This window comes from Madurella fahalii, assembly GCF_045866475.1.
Source record: "Madurella fahalii IFM 68171 DNA, scaffold_3, whole genome shotgun sequence".
In the NCBI taxonomy this organism is placed as follows: domain Eukaryota; kingdom Fungi; phylum Ascomycota; class Sordariomycetes; order Sordariales; genus Madurella; species Madurella fahalii.
In genome coordinates, this window is record NW_027263973.1 from 2,818,511 (window position 1) to 2,836,680 (window position 18,170).

General features: G+C 51.5%; 3 protein-coding genes across 3 annotated transcripts; 1 reads left to right on the forward strand and 2 right to left on the reverse strand.

Annotated features, from left to right (window-relative positions):
- Positions 1-4,183: 4,183 nt before the first annotated feature.
- Positions 4,184-5,649, forward strand: MFIFM68171_06300 (Beta-actin; the record flags this gene model as incomplete). Its single annotated transcript, XM_071061720.1, has 5 exons — positions 4,184-4,196; positions 4,260-4,284; positions 4,417-4,472; positions 4,594-5,363; positions 5,419-5,649. The coding sequence occupies 5 exons, from the start codon at positions 4,184-4,186 to the stop codon at positions 5,647-5,649; spliced, it is 1,095 nt and encodes a 364-aa protein (XP_070917821.1).
- A 5,644-nt stretch (positions 5,650-11,293) lies between these two features.
- On the reverse strand, positions 11,294-13,893 carry MFIFM68171_06301 (uncharacterized protein; the record flags this gene model as incomplete). The annotated part of the gene is made up of 2 exons (XM_071061721.1): positions 11,294-11,337; positions 13,653-13,893. The coding sequence occupies 2 exons, from the start codon at positions 13,891-13,893 to the stop codon at positions 11,294-11,296; spliced, it is 285 nt and encodes a 94-aa protein (XP_070917822.1).
- A 974-nt stretch (positions 13,894-14,867) lies between these two features.
- On the reverse strand, positions 14,868-17,021 carry MFIFM68171_06302 (FAD-linked oxidoreductase ZEB1; the record flags this gene model as incomplete). The annotated part of the gene is made up of 4 exons (XM_071061722.1): positions 14,868-15,959; positions 16,015-16,429; positions 16,495-16,867; positions 16,928-17,021. 4 exons carry the CDS (start codon positions 17,019-17,021, stop codon positions 14,868-14,870), a joined length of 1,974 nt encoding a protein of 657 aa, XP_070917823.1.
- Positions 17,022-18,170: the final 1,149 nt, after the last annotated feature.

Below are 18,170 nucleotides of genomic sequence, written 5' to 3' on the forward strand. Positions count from 1 at the left end.
TCCCGGAACCTCAAGCTGTTAAGGAGGGTTTTGGGCTGGCTAATGGATTCGGGTCGTCTGATGGAATACAATCTAGTTCGACAGCTGGAACTAGAAGCAGAGGAGGCTGAAGAGGAGGCGGAGATGGTGGACGAATCCGAAGCCGAAGACTAGAAGTCTTCAGGGCCTGGCATAAGGCCTTTCTTTCTTTTACAACCAACTGGCATCTACTGCAACTATTTTTCCTATTACTTGTTGATATAGGTTTTTCACCCGGCTTTTACAGCACGGTTTTCCTATGTACTTAGCAGTAGAGGGTCCGGCACACCCTATCTTGGGTAAAGCGGTGTAGGAAGAATAATAATAATAGATCCTGTAATCCTGGTCCTTGGACTAGCGCCTGACCCTTTTGACATATATAAGTGCAAACCACTTGCGAATAACCTTCGGATCTTCGCATTTAGCCCTTTAGTAGTTGTATTTACATGTAAAACGCGTACAAAGTTCTGGTTAGCATTTAACGAAGTTGTAAGCCCAGCATACGCCGACAGGGGCGTATCGCGTTCACGTAGCAGTCGGTTGGCCATATCTTCCACGTACTGCAACCTAGGATGAATGCGCGTGCACATAGCTCAGTTATATGTCGGATGCACCGCACCTCTGAACGTTCGGAGTTAAATTTAGGATCGGAAAATTGAGGATGTCTCCTTTTCTTCCTTGTCTAACGGAGGTGAACTTCCTTCTTATTCCCAATTTCCTGGACCACGGAGACCCGGGTTGACGGGTCTCCGAGAGATCGGATCACACTTATCCGAGTCGCACTAATCCGGATCACACTGATCCGGGTTCGTGTTTTGCAGATCCAGGATCCAGCTTCCTGACCTTTTTGACATTATATACTGAACAATCGTATACTCCTCCAAATCCGTAAGTTTGCGTGAGTTGACTAGAGTATCTTGTCGTGCAGGTTTGCCGTCGCGTCGGTTGCGGAGGGTATTTATTGTAACGCTGTAGGTTTTTGCTGCAGCTCGAATACTAAGTTTTGGATTATTTTGAATAGCTTCGAGTGCTAAGTTTACCCTAGCTTCGTACGAAGGAACAGACATGATGGGTTGTTGAGAAACTTGATGTTTTGTGCAAGGAGGCGCATTGTTGTCAAAAGTGTTCAACTCGCTTATCTGTTCATCTCGCTTATCACGCACGTTAATGGCACTGATTCATACTTCCACCAACCAGTGGATGAGTTCTCTTTCCCAGATGTTGACAAGCACGGCAAGGTGTGACTTTGCATTTCCACCGTAGCGACGCCTGATAGCTGACTGCAACCCTGATGAACAGCGTCCTCCAACAGGGAAGCGAACTCCTGTAGATGACTGCAACGGTCGTGTCAGTTCCCAACCCTCGGTGACAGGTTCACACCACTGACGACACTTAGCCAAACAAACACTCGAATATTCCAGATCGTACTGGATCTGCAAGCCTGGATAAGCACATCCCGGGGCAGGTCCAGCATCAGCAACCGGTGCTGTTCCTCGACGCTCTGGGGAGGCAACAGCGATTTCACCTCGACTTTATACGGTCAGCAGATGTACAGGCCCAGCCTTCCATTGCCGAAGAATGAGCCAAGTGATCTGACTGGTGCATTCTAGGCCCTTCGATCTGTGACTCGAGACAATTTTAGGCAATCTGGCGTCGGCGTGGGGAAGATCGACCGGGGCGAATTCGTACTCCGTGATAAGTTCAGGGGTGTCGACATCGATCTCAACTAGAAGTGGGAGCGCTGCTTCAGACCTGGCAGACAGTAGAGATGAGTATGCTGTTTGTGTCTTCGGAGGGGGGGACCAGCTGTCCGACATGTGGTGAGGTGGCTGCCAGGAAAAGAGCCGACGAGCAAATCAAATGGTGAGTGGTCCACAGCTTAAGACAATACGCCCTCTCATTTTTAGCGTCGGCATTTCAGAGCTGATTTAGGGCCGTACGTACTAAACTTTGGGACCAGCTCTCAATGCGGCATGGAATTCAGCAGAATCGTCGACTTGGATGATGATGCAACACAGCAGCTTCAAGGCGACATACTGCCCTTGCGCCCAAGGCAGCGACCCCCCAGCACACCAAGCAGATGTCACTCTTCGGACGACGCCTCGGACGACGAGGGCGAAGACATTTCTGTTTTCCGGCGAGTTAGAATTTCTATCGCGAACCAGACCTTTTCGATCGTGCCCGACGTACAAAGTGGCGAGACTCGCAGTCACCTCCTCAACATCAACTTCAACGCCCCTGTGATCCGCCTGGGCGACACCATGGTTTGGGCGCCACCATGGCCACTAATCGACCAAGCGGCCTTCCTGCGTCATTCCAACCGCCGCCGAACCTAGCTTGCTGCAACTGACTTCCTCGGGTGAGCTACCTTGGCTCACCCTGCCCCCTTAAAGGCTTAAAGCGGCTGGAGCCTGGGTGGAGCCAACCGCATAGCGGAACGCTATTCTGTCGGGAATAGACGTTGTTGGTCCGATCGTCGAAGAACCTTAAAAATTTTACAGTCTTACATTTTCATATCTCCGGCTTGTTTATCAGCGAGAATTATGCCGAAACAATTCCTCAGGATAGGACACTCAGGGAGCTGGCCTGAGAAGTGTAGGCGGCACTATCATTTATCAGATGAGAGGGCTCGCACAAGTAACCCCACCGCGGATCCCCAAGTTAGACTAGCCAAGATTCACATCCCAGAACGACTCCTACACAACCTCTGACTACATACCTCAGCAAAACATTTCATGAGTGAAATGTCACGTGATTCTGCAACTAAAGTAAAATTGAGGCTCGAAGCCCGCGGCAAAGTCAGAGAGCATCTGCTTAGCCGGCAGTCCTAGCCACCAAATCCGATGATGTCTGTAAGTCAAGACCCCTGCTTTCGGGCGCTCCAAGTTCCTGGCCCAAATATTAGCAACAACCAGTGCGGCGAACGGCCGGCGTTCGCCGCGACGACGGTCGCAACGTTAACACCTGGCTACGGCAGCCGCGGTCACGTTCTTCAGGGTGTTCTTATCCAACAGCAGAGATGACCACTTTTACAGGATCCTAGTCCCATGGGTAAGTAAGTAAGAATCAATTGCGGCCTTATTACAAAACCAAATACAGACAACTTTATTCTGAAGCATCCCGGGCTTGCAGCACGTTTTAATCCGCCCATTTGTTCAACATTCTTGGTTTCAACATTGCCCAGCAGGAAATTTGCCATTGAAGAGCCAATATCAGCTCATATCGTTGAAGTCCACAGGGAAAGCAACACCAGGCTCCTGTTGCTCATGCCCTCCCCACGTCTTTTGGGGGGGAAGCCGTGAGGTTGGTGAGAATGAACTGGGTTCAGTAACCGGTGGGCTGGGGTGAGCAATAGGTGCGCTGGACCAAGAGTTCTGGTCCGCCCCGAATAGGTGCAATCAGAAGGACCTGGATCACGTCCACCGGCTACTCCTATATGCCAAGGCGCTAATAGTGCAGGTCGAATGTATCTCTGTCACACTTTTTGTCATCACAACGGGAACTCTGCAGCACACCCTAAGGCATCTCGCCCGCCGACGTACGGTACCTAGCCGAATGGAATGCAGGACCTCCAGTGCACCCACGAAGTGGATTGAACAATTGTAACAGAGGGTGCGCAGTGAACCACTCTGCCAATGAACCAAAAGTTCCGCCAGTTCAATCACTTCGTGATTGAACGCTGTGTACCACTTGCTTATATCATGTGCTTGTGACACGCCTGTAGAGCCTAAGAGCTGCAAAGACTAAAAATGGGAAAGGATTTACGATAAAACTACACTAAATGTACGCAAAAGGCCTCATCACCTGTCCCATCCCACAGGGATATCCAATTACCAACGTGCCCCCACATCTGAGATCCGCACGGTTCTTCTCCCTATAGGCCTCTAGAACTGGTCGTGGCTGGCTGGCCCCCTCACAATCATGTTTACGATGCTGCCCAACATTCATCCCTTTCCGCGCCCAACATTGAACGTTCTAATCACTGTTAAGCTTGCTAAGACCACCTTCCTCTACCACATCCTTTTGATCTCGACTCGAACCCTCGAATCTCTGTTCATCTCGCAGGTTTCACTTGTAAACGCTCGAGTTTCTCCCTAGGTCGTTCGTGTATTAGAACTCAACATCTTTTTCTCCCTAACAGAAGTGTTTTCTCCTTATCAATCCAATGGACGGAGAGGGTACGTCGCTCGCATTTACATAATCCAGCGTTGAAGCTTATAGCTAAAAACGTTCGTAAATAGTAACACCCATCGTAATCGACAATGGGTAAGCTTTACTCTGCATTTCGACCACTGCCCTCCGTGTTCCAAGAAGCCCAGGGCTTAGTTTAGGAGCACCTCCGAGCAGACCTTCGGATTCCTTTCTTATTATTCACGGTTTATGCTAACCTGATAGTAGTTCTGGTACAACTAAGGCCGGTCTTGCCGGCCATGACGCGCCTCAAGCTGTTTTCCGTGAGTATTACCAACTTAACGCTCTCTCGGCTCCTCTTCCAAGAGGTGCTTCGTTGCAATCGATACCCCTGTATCCTGCAGTCCCCGAAAAGAGGTCAATCTGCTAAAGAGTTTGCGACAGCCTCTATTGTCGGCTGGGATCACTCGCGGAGCCCGTACGTCGGTGAGAAGGCCCAGTCCCAGCGGGGTGTTCTCAGCATGCGGCAGCCAGTTGAGCGCGGCCTCATCACCGACTGGGATGCCATGGAGGAGATCTGGCGACATAGCTACAACGAACTACAGATCTCACCCGAGGAGCACCCCCTTCTTCTTACCGAGGGCCCCTTAAACCCGGAAAAAAACCGTGAGAAGACATTCCAGATCGTCTTCGAGAAATTCAAGGTCCCCTGCTCCTACCTCGCCATGCAAGCAGTGTTATCTCTGTATGCCACTGGCCGTACTACTGGACTCCTCCTCGACTCTGGTCATAGCGCCACCCACGCCGTCCCAGTCTACGAGGGTTACGCCCACCGCCACGGCATTATTGGTTTGGGCTTTGCTGGTGCTGAGTCCACCAGCTACCTGGCGCGGACCCTGGCTCGCCGTGGCTACACTTTCTCTACCGATGAGCATAAAATCATCTGCGGCATCAAGGAGAACGTTTGCTATGTCGCCCTTGACATCGATGAGGCAATCAAGTCCGTTTCTCAGGGCTCTAACAGCCGGGACTTCTACCAGCTTCCTGATGGCCGGGTCATCGACGTTAGCAAGGAACGATTCCTTACTCCTGAGGTTCTATTCCAGCCCTCTATTATAGGTGTCAACTCGTACGGTATCCACGAAGCCATTTCCGATTCCATTCCCAAGTGTGACCGCGATATCCAAAGGGATTTATGGGGAAATGTTGTCATGGTACGTATTTTAAAGAACCTTGTATGGTTGTGCTATCAATGCTAAATCGTATTAGTCTGGTGGCAATACCTTGTACCCTGGGATTTGCGACCGTGTGTTACGGGAGCTCAGTGCTCTCGCGCCTAGGGACATGAAAATCAAAATCGTAGGTAATCCCGAGCGGAAGTACCAGGCCTGGATTGGTGGTAGCATAGTCGCTTCTCTATCCACCTTCGGGAATATATGGGTCTCTAAAGAGGATTATGACGAGAGCGGTCCCTCAGTCGTCCAGCGCAAGTGCTTCTAGGTTAGGTAGAGGAGCAAGGGCATCTGTAGCTTTGAAAGGAGTATATTTGTGTAAAGGGGGTTGTTCTGGGAACACGTTGAGGGAGATGGACTACGATGTCTCAGTACCGAAAAGGGTTCGATCAGTGGGCGATAGCTTCACGAACAGCCTCCTATTGTCATTGACTACACAGAGACTGATCCTTGCGGATCAGAAGTACCCCGCGTGAGAGAGTTCCCTCACGGGGTTCTTATCTATCCTGTATCGTGACATCATCCAGCATCATTCGGCGGGTCCTCCTGACTTTCGTCCGGAGACTCTCGTTACAATTTGTTATTGAAGCATCCCTTCCCAGCTCAAACCATGGTGGCAGAATAGCCGCCAATGCAGAGCCCACATACAGAAATCTTAAACGCCTTGGTCCGGGTCCCGCCAACCTAAGCGAAGTCTGAGTGTTCTCCTGGGTGAACACTTGGACCAGTATTTGATCGCTCTTGGAAAGCCACCAGACCTTCTCAGCCAAGAATAGTACACTTTACCTAGATACCGCCCCTCAGCGAGTTTCTGAGAGGTAGAAGGACTAGGTAACCTTTATTACCACTCTCCCGGTACCAGCACTTACTTTTGCCTACCCAAGACCCACTTGATCGCCTCTATGAGTTCTCGCTATCCCGTCCACTGCAACTATGTTAGCTCTCTATCACAAAGCACAAATCGATATTACAAGGCCCAGCCACCCACCAGTGTTATAATGCACCATACTGGCTCTTACGACACGCTTGCTTCCCAGCTCTAGCGCCTTATTTACCAACCTTAGAGTCGTCGCGGCCATTTTCTCAGTACTTAGCAGGGTCTCTAGCATACCAGCAAACAGCCGAAATCGACGCCAAGGTCAAGCCTGCCTATCGCACGGCATTCTTACTCACTTTGGGTAACAAGCTACAGTACCATGAGCAATAAGCCCATCCGTAGAGATGCGATTGTGCGCCTTGGCAGAGATGACGACCTTAATATTTACAGTAAGCACCTCCTATACCCTCAGAATACTTTATATGTATATGTCTGCCTCGCTTCACTGCAGCTATAATCCAGATATCCTTATCCATGTTATCAACCAGCCGTCTGTAGAGCCGGTAGAGTGAGGCTGTGCTGATGCTTTCGCTTCTAATACTGTCATTACTTTCTTCGAACGTGAAAGCTCCGGAACGCTATGACTTTTGATATCCCGGGCAGGATGTGGATGCTGGTTCGCGGGTGTGGACACCATATAAGGCCTTGGAGCGCGATGTTGATTGTGATACGTCACCCTGATCGATGCCACGACGTAGGCAGATGGGTGGGATGCAGATGAAGCGCAATGTAGAGGTATAGGGGCAGCCTTTGCGCACAGCCTGACCGCAATATAAGGTCCCGTAGTCCTCCTGTGGTCCTGGTTTTTACCATTTTTACATCCAGACTGAGATGGTGCCGGCCAATTATCCCTCAATACCTTACGTGAAGTCAGAAGCAAGGGGGGCATTCAATAGGGCTTTCGGGCTGCTGGGCTAGACGGGGTATAACGTACATTATAAGCGGCCCGTGGGTATAAATGGGGCGTGGGCTTTCCACCGCGATGCGTCGTCTTTCTACTCAACATCAATTTTCTCTACAATTCAATATGCCTTCTCCTTCAAAAGAAGCTAGAGTAATCTTGGCCCTTGAAGCTCTTCAAAAAAACAAGAAACTAAGGCTTGAGGTCATAGCCAGGCTCTATAACATTGCACCTTCAACTCTCCGTAACCGACGCGCCAGCCATCCTTCATAACGCGATACCATACCCAAGTTACAACGGCTTATAAATTCCGAAGAGGAGGCTATTATTCAATATATTATTGAGCTATGTGTGCGAGCTTTCCCTCTAACACTACGTGGTGTGGAAGATATGGCCAACCAACTACTACGCGTATGCGACGTGCCCCCTGTCAGCAAGCTCTGGGCCTACAACTTTGTTAAACGCTAGCTAGAGCTCCTGATACGATAGACACGTCGGTACGATTACCAGAGGGCCAAGTACGAGAATCCAAAGGTTATTGGTGCGTGGTTTATACTTATACGGAATACCAAGGCCAAGTATGGTATCCTAGACGATGATGTCTATAACGTCGACGAGGTTGGGTTTATGATGGGCATTATCTTTGTAAGTATGGTTGTTACGACCTCTGATGGCTGTAGTAAGGCAAAGCTAGCCCAGCTTGGCAACCGCGAGTGGGTAACGGTAATCTAGGGCGTTAATACCCTTGGCTAGGCGATCTCGCTATTTATTATCTTAGCTGCGTAATACTACTTTGGTAACTGGTACCGGGAGTATAACCTTCTACTTATCTAGCGTATTGCAACTACCGATAATAGCTAGACTACCAATACTATAGACCTAGATTAAATCAAGTACTTCGACTACTATATAAAATCCTATATAAAGGGTATATACCGGCTATTGATCCTCGACGGCTACGAAAGCTACTACTCGACTAAGTTCGAACTCTACCGTAAATAGAACAACATCATTATACGTTATATGCCTCTGCACTCTTTCTATAAGTGCCAGCTACTCGATATTAGCTGCTTTGGGCTATTGAAGAAGGTGTACGGTCACGAAATCGAGAACTTAATGCGTATGCATATCAACTACGTTAGCAAGCTCGAGTTTCTCTGTGCTTTCCGCGAGGCCTTCTTTGCTTCTATAATAGAGAGCAATATACAGGGTAGCTTTATGTAAAGGGGTTGTTCTGGGAACACGTTGAGGGAGATGGACCACGATGTCTTGATACCGAAAAGACCTAGACCAGCGGGCGATATCTTGGTGAACAGCCTCCTATCAATTACACAGAGACTGATCCTGACGGATCAGAAGTACCCCGCGTGAGAGAGTTCCCTCACGGGGTTCTTATCTATCCTGTATCGTGACATCATCCAGCATCATTCGGCGGGTCCTCCTGACCTTCGTCTGGAGACTCTCGTTACACTTTATAAGTGCTGACCTTATACCGTACGATCTACAGAGAGTACTTTCTACACTGGATGTACAGCTTCGTACGCTAACACCCCTAGCCTCACGGCCTAGTATAGCACAACCTTAGGTCTTCCAGACACTATACAACCCCCGAGAAGCCGAATCGCAGTCAATGCTTATCAAGACTCGCATTTCTAGCCATCAAAACAGCTCTCCGACTTCAATATTGGGTGCTGTGGATCAACTTACCAAGGGTACAATGGCTATGATGCACCAGGTAGCTCTTCTTCGATCAGAGATCTCTTCGCTCCGCAAGGCCAACGAGGCACTAAGCAAGCGCCGGAGAGCTAAAAGAACATGTATGCAGCTTGGAGGATCACTTACTGTACAAGATGCACAGGATCTACTAGCCTAGAAGGCTATAGGTAGGGAGGTAGTAGAAGAAACGCAGCCGGGAGGTAGTAGTACAGGGGGGTGTCGTACGAAGGTTCGGTGCTGTAGTGTGTGTGGCAAGCCTGGCCATAATGCTCGTACTTGCTAGGAGGCTATAGAATCCTCGGATTCAGCTGTTTCTGATGTAATTATAGTTAGCTCCTGTCAAAAAGGGTTGTGTCAAAAGGGTCAGGAAGCTGGATCCTGGATCTGCAAAACACGAACCCGGATCAGTGTGATCCGGATTAGTGCGACTCGGATAAGTGTGATCCGATTTCTCGGAGACCCGTCAACCCGGGTCATCCGTGGTCCAGGAAATTGGGAATAAGAAGGAAGTTCACCTCCGTTAGACAAGGAAGAAAACAAGAGATACTCAATTTTCGATCCTGAATTTCCATCCTAAATTTAACTCCGAACGTTCAGAGGTGCTGTGCATCCGACAGCTCCTAGTGTTCTTGTGTTGTAATTGAGGATAGTATTTGTAGGGTAGTGGAAAGCCCACGCCCCACTTATACCTACGGGCCGCTTATAATGTACGTTAGACTAAACATTACAAGTGTAAAACAAGTAGTAGAAAAGTGTAAGAAGTGTAGGTAAGGGAGATAAAAAGGGAAAGGAGTAGATAAGGTGTAACTTATAAATATCTGTGGGCTTGTCAGCTGGAGCACAGAGTAGGGTGCCCGAGATGCCTACCGCGTTTCCAGATGACCAGACATCCGTTGGAGTTCCCCACGGAAGCTGAAACATGGCTTCTGGACTGCGCGTGAAGTCCGCACTGATGAGGTGGCCGTCCTTGGCAAATTTTGAGTCCTGCGATACGACACCTCCGCAGTCTCCAAGTCGGATTTCGGAGAAACGTTGGCCATTCTGCGCATAGTTGACAAAAATATTATCCAGCTTTATATCTAGAGCAGGCGTCAACAAGTCAATTGGGATGCCGGTGCAGCGAGAAAGATGCCAAATGCATACTGGTATGGACCATGCCGTCCTTGTGTAGGACGCGGAGGGCTTCGAGGACACATCTAGCAACTTGCTTGATCTCGGGGCGTGTTAGCCTTTTCTTTTTTGACTCGCTCAAGAGCTCGCTGTCCAGATGCCTCAGTACGATTGAGGGAGGATCTGTGGGCTCCTGAATCTCGTCGATGACAGGGCGAAGGAACGAGGTCTTGGACTAGTAGCGCTTGAGAATGTCGGCTTCATTCTACAGGTGCCAGTGCCCGCGAATACTCTTGACGATGTATTTCTCATCATTTATGTTCCTACATTCCGTGGGGCGATTAGAAAATGGCCTACAGATGGGGCGGACAGTGTTGCGAAGCCGCACCTAGCAAGATAAACGGCGCCTTGATCAGCAGCCCTATGCAGTTCTTTGACGACAGTATACATCGAATTGCAACCCCTCAGAGTGCGGTTGATCTTCAGAAGCTACGCTATCGGTGCATTGGAAGCGGTCTCATCGTCAGTAGCTAGAATCGGTTCGTTGCGGGTGTCATTCGGGGGGCGAATGCTCGAGGAGAAGTGTTGGTAGCGAATGGCGAGCTTCCACAAGTGCATTCCGAGCAGGGGATGCGTGGATGATATAAGAAGCCCAGCTACTAACATTAATCGCTTATGCCCGAGAGTTTCGCACCGCTGCCTTAAACCAATCAAACTGCAGCTTCCCTAACGGGGTCCTGTCCATCGGAAACTGGTGAAGTGCCGTCGAGCGCACAGTTTTCTTAAAATCATCAACCGGAGTCTTCGCGAGGATCTATCCTATTGATAGTAGCATGTTGAGGTATCTATACAGGGCCTCGGCGATTAATAAGTAGTAATCGATACCGTAACTATCGCTTACCGAGGGACACGACCCCTGCGACCCCGACACTTGCTCCTCCAGGACACACCCCTCGACGCATGCCGAATACTACCTGCGTTAATCACCAAAGCATAACTTGTAGAGCGGCCAAATTGAACTTTATCTCGCAACTACTTTCGGTTGGCTGTTGGCGCTGTAGTGGCCTCGCTGGCCTGGCCCGATGCTGGCCGACCATGACGCCGGATACAAGATAATGGAGACTAATGGAGATCACGATTTCCACTCGACTCAGCCCATCGGTTGAACGCTCTGCCAAGGTGTCCAATCTTTTGGATTCGGGCGGAACCGAGGACATCCCTTCCACTTCTACAGCATCCACGAGATCCCCGCTACTCTCAACAAAGCTACTTTACCCAGGGTACCTTAGTCAACAAAAGCAGGAGTTTCTAGAAGCCGACAGCAGCCACGCGGTCTTCGATAGTAAGCCCCCCTAAGCACATCACAATGTGAGCTTTACATCATCCGACTCGTGGAAAGTCCGGACGCCGGGTACGTCAGACGGGGAAACCCAAGCCGCTCTGACTCTCTTTCCACTGACTCAACGCGGCCAATATGTTGGATGTGCGTGCATGCCAGTAGCCTGCCGGGTCCTCGACTTGGTCTAGCGCATTGAGGAGAAGACGTAGATTGTCGGCAACTCCACTAATCGTTGCGTCTTGGGACGAGACTAAATCTCTGCTGAGCGCAGTCATGGCCATGACTAGAGGCCACGCGACAAACGTCGCTTGAAGAGCGAAGAAATCCCGCTGAGATCACACAATAGATTAGTACAACAGGAATCGTTAGACCCAAATCAACATTGAAAGATGTGGGGACATGTGGCAGCAAGGGTCGAGAGAGATATGCCGACGTACCTCTGATCGCTGCGCGGGCCACACCAACCTCGTTGTGTTGGCGATCTTGAACGCCACGGCCGTGGTGCGCTTACGGCTATCAGCGGCCATGGCGACCGACAGCCCTTGTCTCTGCAACTGGTTGATGGCAGCTTCGTGGAAGTAGATCTCCACGGCGCACAGGTTAAGATGGGCGGTGAAGGCAATCGGATCCTCACGGACGGCTTTGGCGGTGAGATGCGGATGCAGCAGGGCAGCGCGTTCGTTCGTAACCTTGACCAGGGCGTAGTGGCGATCCCAGAAACCTTTTCTGCTCTCCATCCGCGTTGCTAGTAGTCCTGCTGTGGTCGAAGCACCTGAGCGCTAGATCGACCATCAGGACGCAGCAGGCATACGAGGAAAGGGGAGACCCGGCCGTAAGCATTGAGACGTCTCGGAGAAATGGTATTGGCGCTGCCACGAACTCAGATGTCATATGCCCGGGTGAGGGTAGGTTGACATCAAAGGACTACAAGGAAGAACAACGTCAGCCGATGTCTCTCAGGCTCCGTCCACAAACCTCATACGACGAGAACGCGTTGGTCGAATCTGTAAGATAGCCCAAAGAAATGCATTTTTCTCACCTGCGGGTTGCCCAGTTGGCAGGGGAGCCCCGAGCGAGTGCTCGCATAGCTTTCCAGAATAAAGAGAGCCCAGAACGAGCGCCTTCTCTCCTCGAGCAACGCACAGTCCTGTGTCCTCGGGAGCACCATTTGCAGATCCGGCACATCGGCGCTATTTGATCTGTGTTTATCCATCTGGTGTAGGTTCAGTACGTTGGACAACCGGATGGCTCCGCCCAGTGTCATCCAGGCCCTTGTAAGCCTCTTTCCCACAATCTCGTACCGCATGGTGAATAGGAGGGCCTGGAAGACGTTCAAGTTGGCTAGGTCAACGCCCTCATCCTGACGTTCACAGAGGTCGAGATAGGTCCGTGCCAAACTGTAACAAGATTCCTGCAGATGGGTATAGATGGGCGACATGGCTGCCGCAACCAGAGCTACGGCATGACTCAGGGCGCAGAGAGGACTGTAGCTTGGATCTCTCGCCAACTCCGCGTCAAATCGCTCTCGACATATTATGGGCAGGGTTGGATAGATGTCGTCGAAGTATATCTGATGTCTGCAGAGTAATTTGTTAGATTGGGGTCGGGGCAATCTTATGGGAACACAGAGATCACAATACGATGCTGCCAAATCTGCTGCGGTGACACCCACGCCGCTTCCGCTGCTAGTACCTCCTATGCCCGCGAGCGTATCAGAGGATGATGAAGGTAGCTTAGCTGTAGTTGTCGCCGGGGGAACCGTGGCTGCTTCGGAAAAAATTGTCGGCCTGTATCATAGAAATGAGAGATCAGTAACGGGCGTCGAAGCCAGTCATTATCTCGGCACCTTGACCATGACTTCAAGTCATTAAGAATGGCGTCTAGGGATGCGGCAGGTACCGTGTTTACAGTAGTAGCACGCCCTCAGCAACACATACCAGTCAAAGACGGGTCCTATAAGGTCTGGACCTGTGTTTACATTGCTAAACAAATCGGCCTCATCAAACCCAGACTCAGACAAGTGGAGGCTGCCCGGACCTTGGCCGGTCACTGTTCCGTGAGGCTCATTACCGACGTTGGGGTCAACGGAGGATTCCTGGTTGTTGGTTGCCGACAGTGTGGGCTGATGAGCCACTGGTTGCCATACCGGTTCGGCTGTGAATGCCGATGTGTCCCTAAGGTCCGGTGCTGATGACGATGTCGTCGGGACAGGTAGTAGGAATGTCGCGGGGTGGGAGATGGCTAGGCAGGCCTCGGCCCTTGCTACGTAGGTCAGGATGGCAGGGACCTCCCCGATATATACGAGGAATATATGACTAGGGGACTCACCCAGTCGAGCCTGGAGCTGGAGTATCAAGGCATCACGGCCGGGGTTCCCGTCGTAAACGCACTTTTGACCCAACCGTACGCAGTGACCGCAGTTCGGCTCAGCCCGATCGCATCTAACTTTGCGGTCACGGCAGACATTGCAGGCTTGCCGCCCGCTACGAGCCGCGGTGGCCGCTGCCGCCGTGTGGGCAGGGCGTGTGAGGTTCTTCCTTCTCGCATCACCTTGCACCGTCATATCCATGATCGCGGCTGCAGCGAATCGCGGCCGTGTGAATTCCTATCGGTTGCCGTTGTCGCCGTTGTCGCTGTCGCCGGAGTACTACTACATGCAGTATGCGGCGTGTGCTTGCGAGAGGAGAGATGTGGGCAAACCTGGCAGGCACTCTTTGGACACGTAGGCTCGGGCAAAGCCAAAGTCAGCTGTCACAACAGACAGGTAATTTCTCTCTTAAAGCATTCAGAAACCTCTGTGTACAAAAGCTCTTGGGGATTTACCTTCAGATATTTCTTGGAGCGTGTACCCCGACGTTTTCCTGATGGCTTATCTATCACCCTTTGTTGGAGAGAAGAAGTACCATAGGGAAGAGCACAAGACCCAACGGTATCCTATCGAATTGTGGCCCGTGCGGCTTGCGAGATTCTCGGAACCACACAGACGCACTCGGCTCAATACCACCAAAAGACTTTTATCTATGTCCGTATCGCGATACCTATTTTTCCCGATTGTATCAAACCTGGATTGCGTTGCGTCGTCACACATTGATCTAGACGGGAAAGTGTGCAGACTGTGCGCTAGTGTTGAGCACCAAGATTGGCTTTGCAAAAAGTTGTTTTGAAAGGAGACACCTATGGCTATTTTGACTGAATCTGACGGTCCTGCGCCATACTCTGCGGGTGGTGGACGACCTGGAGGAGATTGGGGCCGGCGCTGTTGTCGCAACCGGCCTCGCAAACCAGTCTCACTTGAGCACCTCTACATACCGATCTGGTACCCCGGTAGGCCGACGCCGTACCGCACACCATTGTCGAGCGAGAGCTATATCCCGCTGACAGCGACGAGCATGGTTGCACTGTCTCGTGGCAACGTCAAACTGGGATCTGGTTCGACGGGCGGCCCGCTTCTCGCCAATCCAACATTAGCCCGTCACGTTACTACCCGAAGACCATTTACGGTTTCCCAGCTCCCAACATCAATACTCCCAAAGCAAGGTACTCCTACTTCCTACAAAGCCTACTATTCTGATTGGGCAAATGACCCATGATCTTCTCCCCCTCCAACTCCCACTCCTCGCTGCCCACCGCATTCGTCGCATAAAACACCCCCTGGGGATCCCACCTCTTCTTGATCTCCAACAACCGCGGGTACTTTTCCCCATGAAAACTCTCCTGCCACTGCGGCTCGATGTAATCCGACTCGGACATGTACGTCCCGGACCCGGGGGTCAGCGCCTTCCACCTTGGATTCCACTCGTACGTCAGATTTCTGGACAGCTGCGTCACGTAGGGTGCCGGGTCCGTGACGTTCCAGGTAACGAACATGATGGCGAACATGAGCACGTCGCGCCAGGCCGCGTTGACGGCGTTGTCGATGGATGCGCTCCCCGGCGGGTTGCGGATGTTGAACATGACCATGTTGGCGCCCTCGTCGAATACGCCGCGAATGGAATCCATGACGGCGGTACGCTGAGAAGCGTCGGCAAGGACGTTGCGCGGGATGAAGCGAGAGGCTTGGCGCATCGCCCACATCCAGACCTCCTGCGGGAAGCCCTCGTACCATGCGTCCGGGTAGTTGTCGTACTCGCGGATCACCGGGGTGAAGGGGACGCCGAGGGAATCCCAGGTGGCGAAGAGCGGGGCCATGGTGGCGCGGAACTGTGATTCCGTGGTGTTGGGAGCGACCATGGAGGTCATGTCGTGCATGATCTCGCTGCCCGAGTGGCGGATACGGTAGTACGAGTAGTAACCCAAGTCGGCGTACTGCTGGAAGCCATCAACGTAGGCCTTTTGCATCTGCCAGAATTTGTCCTTGGTGAAGTTCTCGTTGGTGGTGACGTTGTACCGCATGGTGGTGACCTTGAGCTTGGGGAAGGCTTTGACCACCATGGAGGTCACCACCCCATAGGTTCCGGCGCCGCCACCGCGCAGAGCCCAGAATAAGTCGGAGTTAGTCTTCGCGTCAGCGGTCACGAAGCGGCCGTCGGCGGTTACGAGTTGGATGGAGAGTACGTGGTCGGCGGCCATGCCGTAGATCGATGTCAGGGGCGAGTGGCCGCCGCCTTGGATGTATCCACCAATGAAGCCCACCGTCTGCAAGCATGGTTAGCCCACGTAATCTGATGTCCGTTGGCTATCGAATACCAACAATTCCTTCACCGCCAACCAGCGTCACGTCATGTTCCTTGGCGAGCCTGTTCGCGTCTAGAACCTGGATTCCCGCGGCGAGCTTGAATGCCGGACCAGTGTAACTGTCGGTCTTGTACTCCGGGTAGAATTTGGCATCCTTTAGATGGTGCGTCCACACGTTCAACCCGCCCTTGCCTGTAGATTTGGCCCCGAAATCATGTCCCGTGTTCTTGATGACAAGCCGGATATTCAGCTCCCGTGCAATGTTGACGGCCAGCTGGACCTGCGCGACGTTGGTCACATTGATGCTGTACTCGGGAAACCCGCCGACCGTGCAGGTGCCGTTGTTCCCCAGGAATGCGGCCGTGTAGCTGGGTGGCATGCAGGTCATTCCTTGAAAGAGGATCGAGCGGATCGAGAGGGGGTGGTTAATTCTACGCTGTGTAAGCCATGCTCGCGTTCTGGCGCGATTACCTCGGCTTGAGATAGAAGTGCATACCGAAGGGTGGAATTGTTCCAGCTACCTGTCAGGGCCTGGCATGCAGAAGTGGAGTAGTTCCCCCACTCTGGGTAGCAAATGGCGGCTTCCGGGACGCTCTTGATCAGCCTGCCGCCGAGGAGCACGTTGAACAGGCGCCATGTTGCGTCCGACGGCCATTCACGATCGCCTGGATAGGTTTTACACCGCACCTCAGTACCTTTCTCATGAGATTCTTCCAGCGCCTGTGGGAATACAGAGAAGGATATTGCTGAAACGACTTGGGAGTCGTAGTATTTCGTAAGGTTGGCCAGCACGTCGTCTGTCAATTGGAGCTTCTCGAAGTCAAAGAGACCAGGGCTGTCTCCGACTCTTTCGACGGCAGCTGGGAAGTCTGTAAAGGCGTGAGTCTATGCTCCCATGTAACTCCCAATTGATAGGTGTTGCAGGATACCTGCGGCATGCTCATTCACATTCGTGGCTGTGACAAGGCTCAATGCTCCCAACACCTTGAGAGCTAAGGCCAGATGAAGGAGTAACCGCGCCATTGAAACCTTTAATCTACCGATTAGATATTTGTAGTTTTTGGCACCGGATATGTAGGCCGTCGTTGAACGGATTTTCCTCTGCGTGCTCCCACGTACGTATGACAATCTGCCAGAGGGAATGGAGAGCTCCGCTACGAAGGGAACCTTCAACGACCAGTCCGGCCCGACTGTCGAAGCCGTTCACTATATACTTGAGTACAGAGCAATCCCAAAGACACGCATTCGCGGGGTAGCTAGGCAAGGTACTTTTGCTGCTGTATATATCTGTGCCTCAGCAGCAAGGGCATTGCATGCGAAGTCGGCTAATTTGGGTACAATTTCCCAACTGCATCCAGACCGATGTTCCATCAACACCACCCCTCCAGGCTGAATTGTATCCCTGCTGGCATTTGGGCGGTGAGTCTTCAGCCAGTTATTCGCCCCTCCTACTGTTACACAACGCAGGTAGCGGTTCGCCACAGACTTAGCTCTACCAGAACAAGGGTGCCGTCTCCGAGCCATTGTAACACAATGGAAATGAGATGTCAATGCATCCGGGACCTCTGCAGCACTGCCTGAATATAGGTGAAGGTTTTGCGAGTCAGACGCTTCGTTTGTGGGCTCTATAGGCTAAGGTACTCATACTCTCGATCGCTATCTAGATAGTATCCAATTCTATGCCTTTTTCTTTACGTACATAGCAGGAGAAGGGGGCATCTGCCACTACATAGACCGTATATCCCAGCGCTGACAATTCCGGAATGCGGACGACATCCTGACACTGAACCAGGCGACATTATCTTACTAGTAGATGTGCTATTGCTAATGCTCGGCGATAGGTCAGGTATGGTAACGTGATGATCAAGACTCACCTCCCCATCCCCGCTAGGTATTGTACACTTATTCTGGAAGCTATCTTACGTATGAAGTGATCTCCCTCTAATTAGAGGAAGCTATCTCTGGATATATTCTCTTAACCTTGTCTGGGTTCTCGGAAGCCCTGCCTCTTCCCCCTCCCGGCCTTTGTTTTGTAGCTATGTGAGTGTCGATGTGTATTTCTGTTCCATTCATTGCTGCGAAGGGGGCGGATATGATAAGAGAGGGCTGGAGCCATGTTTGAGCACGGTGTGACAGGACATGAGCCTTGAAAATGCCTCAGTTAAATGTTTT